At 28.2% G+C, this 8,098-nt stretch overlaps 1 protein-coding gene across 3 annotated transcripts; it reads left to right on the top strand.

The window, feature by feature from the left end:
• The first annotated feature begins 212 nt into the window (after positions 1-212).
• On the top strand, positions 213-6,976 carry LOC105248802 (lateral signaling target protein 2 homolog). 3 transcript variants are annotated; one of them, XM_011253799.3, is made up of 3 exons: positions 213-266; positions 3,435-4,224; positions 6,583-6,976. In XM_011253799.3, the coding sequence occupies exons 2-3, from the start codon at positions 3,969-3,971 to the stop codon at positions 6,861-6,863; spliced, it is 537 nt and encodes a 178-aa protein (XP_011252101.2). In that variant the 5' UTR covers positions 213-266; positions 3,435-3,968; the 3' UTR covers positions 6,864-6,976. The 3 variants fall into 3 exon arrangements, with proteins under 3 accessions (XP_011252101.2, XP_025265436.1, XP_011252100.2); XM_025409651.1 differs by having other exon boundaries at positions 213-384; positions 3,474-4,224; XM_011253798.3 differs by having other exon boundaries at positions 213-384.
• The last annotated feature ends 1,122 nt before the right edge of the window (positions 6,977-8,098 follow it).

Raw genomic sequence — 8,098 nt, 5'->3', positions numbered from 1 at the left:
ATAGTTCTTCGCTAATTCTGCGGATTTTATAGATTTCCGGTAATTTCTCCTGCGAAGCATTTTCCGAAAAGTTCGCGAAGCTGGACACATGCCAAGTTCGTCGTCATCTTCGTGGTCTTTGTCGTGGTCTTCGTCATGGTCGGTGACGAGGGCGTGCAAGAGAACTGACGCCAACGCCTGGTGTCGCTTCTCACCCTGGCGGTAGTCGCGACGCCGGGCTGCCTTCAGTTCAGTGCGCCGCGCATCCTCGGACGTGCATCGTGTCGGTAAGTTGCGCTCGCGTGCGAGCGATCGAGACATGTGATTCATCGCGCGATTGCGGAGAGCGACGAGGAGAAAAAATGACAAGAGGAGATCCTATACGATCGTCGACGGCCTAAAGTGGTAAAGCTCAATCACCATACGCGGCAAATCGACCCGGGAAAATCCTTAAATGCGTGAGAAGGAGAAAGAGAAAGATGTGAGAAGACGTCGCGATATCTCGGAGCAATGTCTCGAGACGGAGAAAATGCGCAAATCTCTGCGATATAATCACATATGATTAAAGGGCAGAGGTTGTAGGGTATCGAAAAAGGGGGATAATTATGGCCACGACTAAGCTCCCGGAGGAGTGAGATATGCAGGCAAACATATGGGGGGACAGATCGGCGGAGATGTTTATGCTTCTCCTCTAGAAGATTTATGCGAAATGATCTATAATTAATCGTGGGGAAAAATAAGTCAACGAAGAGAGAGTGGAGTGATTATCGCCCGTAGAGAAAAACCGATGCTTCTACTTTGAAATTCTCGAAGGGTGTACAATGTCTCGCTATTTTACCCTTAACCCTTCCGTAGTGAGTTAAGTAATATTGAATAATTAAATAAAAAAGTATCATTTGTATTTTAACGGGCAAAACTAATTATATTTTTATTTATATTTGTTTTTGTGATGATAATAAAATATATCCTAGATATTGTATATATCAAGAAATAATATTATTGTTTTATTTTAAATGTATGTATATTAAATGGTGTTTCAAAAACATTGTTTAAATTTGTTACGTATTCATATTTTATTTAAACTTGTGATATTTTGAAAATTATTTTTATATATATATTCTAGAGCTTTAAAATAAATTATTCATTTATTTTATTTTATTTTGTCTAAAAATAAGAATCTTAAAGTTGGAAAAAATAGACAAAAATGCTTTATAAAGATAAATAGTTTAACATAGAATCTCGGAAGTGCTAATAAAAAACAGGTTACTAATTATAGTTTAACATATTCTGAGACATTATACAAACATGATATTATTTATTTTGAAAATTTTGTATCTAAATTAAATCTCAATATGCAATAATTAGGAAAAAATTGTAAAATAAGGGATTGTTAATCGTAGCAATATTGAGCGATTCGATTAATATTTTACAACAATCCCATGTACAAAAATAATAATTATTAAATAATATTTAGAGTAATTATTATTATATGTGCAAAAAAACAGAGAAATATAATTAAAAGATTATTTAAGTTATTTTTATATTATAGATGTGATTGAATTAAAATAATTAAAATAGTTAAAATAACTAAAATAACTTAATTTATTATTGAATTATTTGTTTAATATGTCTGTATTATAAAAATCCAAGGATCATTTATTAAGATAATATGATATAATAACTAAAATAATGATAAACTATGAGTAGCGAATGTATCAAAGTTTCATAATGATGCTGAACAACAATATCTTTTACAACAGTTTATAAATTCGATGTCATAATGTAGAATTATGTTGTGAGTATGTAAAGCGCTTATAACTATCGATTTAACACACAATATCGATGAGAAGTTTATAAGACCTTTCTTTACTCCTCTGTCAGTAAGAAGAGATAAAGCTTGAGTTTCTCTACTTAGTCTTGCTTATAATAAACGCGTTCTTGCATGCATACATTATCTCATGGAGGAAAGGGCAGTACTTTAAATAAAGTTTGTTTTAATATTACACATTTATTAAAGGTATTTCTTTATCAATATTATTTTATAAATGAGAGTTTTCTATTTGCATTGTGATAATAGCAGAGATAGAATAATCTTATTATCTAGAAATAAATCTTTCATTTTCTTTTAATTTGCAAAAATGATAAAAAAATTAAGAATAAAAAATAAATAAAGAATATAAACTAGAACAAAATAATTATTAATTAATTTATTTATATGTCCCTTTATTTATTGTTTGTTGTTTATTCCAATTAGTGGATACAGATTATAGAATATATATCTCTCTTTCTGTTTAGATATAGTAATAATTATAAAATAAAAGAAAAAATATAATATTATTTCTTAATTAAAAGCATAAACCATTAAATATATATTAAATATATTAGATAGAATTTTTATTTTTTTATAATCTATCAGAGTCAAGAATTAATATTGATTTTGTGTTTAAATATTATTGAACATATTGTAATTTTATCTGCATGAGAAAATATCTGATATTCTGTAAAAATATTAATTTGCCATTAAAATTACACAAATTACGTTGTATTATTTTATAAAGTTATAATGCATATGCATAATATATTATTGAGATAAAAAGATAATTATAATAAACTTTCAACAACAAGTTACATTTAATTTCCTTAGCACTCCTTTGAGCTTGAAAGTAAGTTACATGATAGACATAAACTTCATCGAAGAGAAAACGTATTAATAAGGTGTCGTGAAATTGTCTTGGTACAGACCAAGCTTACTTTTGTCGATACTTGATTATAGTTACCGGAACATCTTCGCGCATCGATATCTTTCCGATGTATCCCGTTCACTGTTCGCTAACTTTGACAGTTTCGACAGCCTATATAACTGTCCTTTGATTGCATCGTGTTCCGTGAAACTTCGGATGCTGCCAACGTACTTGACATTGTCATTGATTTTTATCTTACTTATTCTTAATCGGAAGCAGTTTTAAATTTCCTAATCAAGTTTGGTTAATTATAAGTTAAACACTCGTCCAAATTAATTTCAACATTTATATTTTATATCTTAATTTGTGGAAGAAGATGAGAAATAAGATAAAAAATAATAAACAGTTTACTTTTTAATTGCAGATTTTGAGATTTATATTACTTTTATAATTAATTATTTACAATATAATTACATCAAGTATAAATAATTTATGTCTTTAAAATCATGATCGTAACACACCAGATAATCGAGAGATTAATCGATGGGGTTGGTCTAATTAGTATACCAGGTTACTTCCTGTGGGAAGTACCGTCGGTAAAATAACGACATAGATGCGAGAAGAAGAACAAGCATAAAAAGGAAAATATAAACACCAATCACATTTTACCCCTTTTATAAAAGGCATAATTTGACGTGGCCGTAATTATTTCGACCATTTCATTCGCACGCATGTGGCCAGAAAAAAATTCAACTTCCTATATTCTATTTGTAGAATCAAGGAAAGCGTGAAGATTTCTTTTATACGAGATAGGATCCGTTGATGTGACGTCGTGCCGTCTTACGCAGTTCGTTCAAAGACATCTTTCTCCGAGTGCACACTTGGTACTTTTGCTGATAATCGAATTTTACGAACGGATATTCCAACTACATTCAGAAAGACATTTCGAAAATTACACATGACATTACGTTTTCCGCGAAGAACTTTATAAGAAATAACTGTGCCAAAACGTCTGCAAATGTTTGTGTTTGTAAGTGTGAAAAAACAATAATAAAAATAGTGCTCAGTATAAATTGAATAATACAAGTTATAGTACTTTGTGATTAAAAATATGTGAAATGTCAGAACAATATTTTAGCAACAGTCGAAGATAATTCACGGAAAAGGAGAAAATTAATTAAAATTTATTAAAATTTCTGGAAATCTGGATAAAAGAGATAATCGGAAGATAATCGTCAATATATATAAGACCAAATTTCCGGATCGTAGTCGGTGACTTTAAGTAGAAGAAACAGTAATTTTGAGAAAATGGAGAACTCGCTTCGCCGGAAGACTAGATCGGCTTCGATTTGCGCTCCGGGATTTTCGAGTATGGAACAAATGTTGGAAGCTATGCCACCCTCGGGAGCTCGTGAAAGGGAGAGAGGGGAACGGGAAAGGGACAGCGGCAGTGGAACACCGGATGGCAGTACACCTACGAGAAGACGAAGACCAGCTACAAGATCCCAGAGCGCTCGGGTTTCCGGCGGAAACAAAAGCATTCGTCGCCGTGCCGCTGCTCAAGGTAACGATAGTGATGGCAAAAATGGGAAACAAATAATATTGCATAAGATTTTGTTTTCTAATTAAGATTTATAATTTTTAGGAGAGTTTAAAGTTTCAAAAAAATTCGAAAGTTTAAAATTATATAAATAAATAAAATTAATCGATTAGTTTGTTCGTAATTGATAACTTTTCTTTTTTTTTATGAAAATTTGAAATTTATCGATTATTCTGCTTGTGAATAGTTCATTTCTGCTTTGATTGAGCATTTCGATATTTGAGTATTCAGCTTTTTATCAATAATCAAAATATGAATAAATCTGAGATTAAACCCTTGAGATTAAATCTGAAGGTACATAAAAGTCTATTTTACGCATTGAGTTTGGCGTGATAACTAGGCATGATTTTGAAGGTGCCCCACAAACACGTGAGAATGTCATCGATGACGTACAAACCCTTCTGGCGAAAGAGTAAAGTATAGGAGCTTAACAACGATATTGTATCGGTAACACGTTTAGTTTCGCGTGAGTTCTTGAAATCATTACGACTGCTATTCTCGTATGTGAATTTGGCTAGTAGGTCACTGACAGTCTGAACACGTTTCATCGTGTCACGATGTCTTTGCAAGTTTAGAATCCAGTTAAATTAGCACTCTAGGATGTGTTCGCTTTTCTATATATACGTTGAGAAATAGGAAGATATGTATTAACGAAAAACAAGAATAGTAGTAACATTATTATTTTTACAAAGATGTAAAATGAACAAAAAACGAGACTTAATAAATAATAGATAAACAGAGCACTTTCAATAGTAATATGTTAAGAATTAGCTACGTATTAGAATGTTATTTATTTTTAATATCAAAAATATCTTATTAAGAGCAGTGCAGTCAACTAATATAATATTTTTCAATTATAATAAAAAAATAAATATTTCAATTATTATATCAAATACTATATAATTTTTTAATCTTTTTGTTATTTTAAGAAAAAATTAAGTAGGATGTGTACTAATATATCTCATAAGAATTTATTCAAAATTACAACAAATATTATTGTTAATTCTTAATTATATTTTATATTATAAATTAGAAATATATAAATTATTATTTAATGTAGCGGGAATTGTGAAAATTAATAATTAAATTCTTTAACTACTTCTATCAGCTACTGTCTATTAAACTTAACATTTTAATGAAATATTTTTATTCAATATTTTAATCTCTCTTGGTATATTTGATATATTTCTTATTATTACATATAAAAAAAAAATATATATATATATATATTTATATATGTACAATAAAATTATTAGATTTTTAGATTATGTTTTATCAGTTATTTAGATTATATATTTTCTATCATAAACGTTAAATCCAATTTCGACTTCAAAGGTTATTTTCAATTGCGCTTGCTACAGATAAAAGAGATTTTACTTCTTTGAATATCTAGTAAAATGATGATATTTATCTGCTGCTCGATAAACTTTGCAATTAAGTGAAGCAGATATTCGACAATGTGTTTCACGATCTGAATTCGCTTCTCTCTCTCCTTTCGCGTCATTTAATTTTATTTCCTGACTCTTTTTAAGCTATACTAAATCACTCGGCTTTCCACATACTAGTTTTGCGATGTAATAGATGTAGTATCTCTGAAAAATGTGCTTCGTTCTTTGCTTTACTCTTGAACGTTTACTGAAATAAGCTTGATTGGCACGCAATCAAGAAAAAACATGTTTATTTTCTGTCTCATTAATTATCAAAAGCTTTTTTAAATAGTTTTAACAGTTATTTTTGAATAGATGTTCTATTATAAAATCTGTATATTTTGTGGCATTGTATTATGAAGATATCGATACGTATTTCTGTGAAATTAAACAATTTTTTCACAAAAAGATAATCTATTTACACGCTCTATATGAATATACAATATATACATTATTTTATATAAAATGGATGCACATACAAATAATATGAAAGCAGATAAAAAATATATAGTTATTAATATAATTATTAAAAATTTGGAGAGAGAATATTTAAGTTATGTATATAAATTATATATATACGGCACAATATAAATTATTACATTTTATTTAATTCAATATTTTTCTTAATTATGTTTTACAAAACTTATATTGCGAGACAAAAAATTTTAGCGTAATAAATTTATAGCTAATCAATTTGACTTATTAATATAATTGAAATTAAATTAGCTCATTAATATCAGTTGATATTGATTATTATACTTTGATTGCCTATATACGGTATATAATGTCGCCATTATAATTTGCTAAAGGTGTTGCACATTTTTATAATAAAGCTTGTACATCTACATCCGGTATCGAGTATATATGTACGGCATCCTGCATATGTCGATTTCAGCCGCCGCCCATCATCATCATCATCATCATCATCATGAAGGGGGTATGAAATCGGCCCACTGCAGCAGCGAACCTAAACTCACCGAGAATGACGTCAGTCCGGGGATTAGAAGACGAGGGAGTCGGAGGGGACAGAGTATGCATCACACGCATCAGAGGAAGAGCAATGCCTTCCTGGACGTACCCGATGTCTCATCTCAGATGCCACCGCGGGAGGAAGGCGAAGATGAGGATAGTTACAGACTTCGTAGCTTTAGTCTCACCAGCAAAGGTCAGAAATAACTCTTTTCCACTTGTTGCAAACGTAAACAAGAGATTATACTTTTTATGTTAAAACATCGGAACTTCGACTCTATTTTGCTATGATGGATTTGATAGAAACCCAACATTGGATTTATTAAATAATTAAGAAATAGAGTAATATTGGGGATAAAGATGAAAGAAATAAGATAATTAAAATAACTATAATAACTAAAATGACAATATATCATGCTTTACATACATACTTTATATATGTAAGATTCTAATTATAAAAATGTCGATCATTTTCACAAAATTATAAGATAATATATATAATAACCATTCTTTTTATTGTAAAAAATTTGTTATATATCATTTTATTTAGTAATAAATTTAATTGAGTTTAATATAATTTAGAATCTTAAACGTTTAAAAATCTTTCTCAAAGTCTTAAAAATATGAATATATATTATATCATGATATCGTTTTTTAGATTGATAAATTTAAGAGATGATTTAAATAGTGCATTTTAGGATTTTTAAGTATAAGTGGATTTACAATTTTACAATTTTTAAATCTATAAAATATTTTGAAAACTATTCTAGATTTATTATAAAAGAATTGATAATTACATAAATTGTTGATTTTTTTAAATAGTTTCTTAACGATATATAATTTTGAATGAATCAATTAAACAAATTTATATTCCATTAGCTTAATAAAATATTGTTTATATTAACAGTTGAATATTTTTATAAAGTTAAAATTATTTTATAAAGTTAAAATTATTTAATGAAATATATTTATATTTTACATTCAAAGAGAATTAGCTATATTAATTTATAACAAATATTTTAATAATTGTCTAAAGAGTACGTTCACAACATTTTGATTGAAAATCTTTTGAATAGAATATCTTAAATATTGTGTATATATTTTTTTAAACTTTTTGTATAATTAAAAAAAATAAAAATCAATCTTTTCTTTTATTATTTCTTTTCTTCTTTTTTTTTTATTTAAAGATGTAATTTTTAATATTAATTGTGCTTCTCTAAACTTCAAGTTTTAATTGTAATAAAATAAAATTTATTAGAAATTAATAAAAGGAATAGATCTCATTGATAATAAAAAAAAACTATGGAGAAAAATATATCATAATTAAAACAATATTGTCTTTTTTTATCTTTTTTGTTTAAACAAAATTCTAGGAAATTTTAATCATATAATTAAACATTGCAGAGTTTATTTGGATCATTGTATGATTTCTTATGGAATCG

This window comes from Camponotus floridanus, unplaced genomic scaffold (assembly GCF_003227725.1).
Source record: "Camponotus floridanus strain SB8 unplaced genomic scaffold, Cflo_v7.5 scaffold278, whole genome shotgun sequence".
NCBI classification, from domain to species: Eukaryota; Metazoa; Arthropoda; class Insecta; order Hymenoptera; family Formicidae; genus Camponotus; species Camponotus floridanus.
The sequence above is the reverse complement of the archived record's forward strand: the minus strand, read 5'-3'. Positions and strand labels throughout refer to the sequence as shown.

Excerpts from the sequence above, each read along its gene's own strand:
- LOC105248802 (XM_011253799.3), top strand. The coding sequence starts at position 3,969 with ATGGAGAACTCGCTTCGCCGGAAGACTAGATCGGCTTCGATTTGCGCT. Across the intron at positions 4,225-6,582 it reads TCGCCGTGCCGCTGCTCAAG|CCGCCGCCCATCATCATCAT; the intron begins GTAACGATAGTG and ends TGTCGATTTCAG.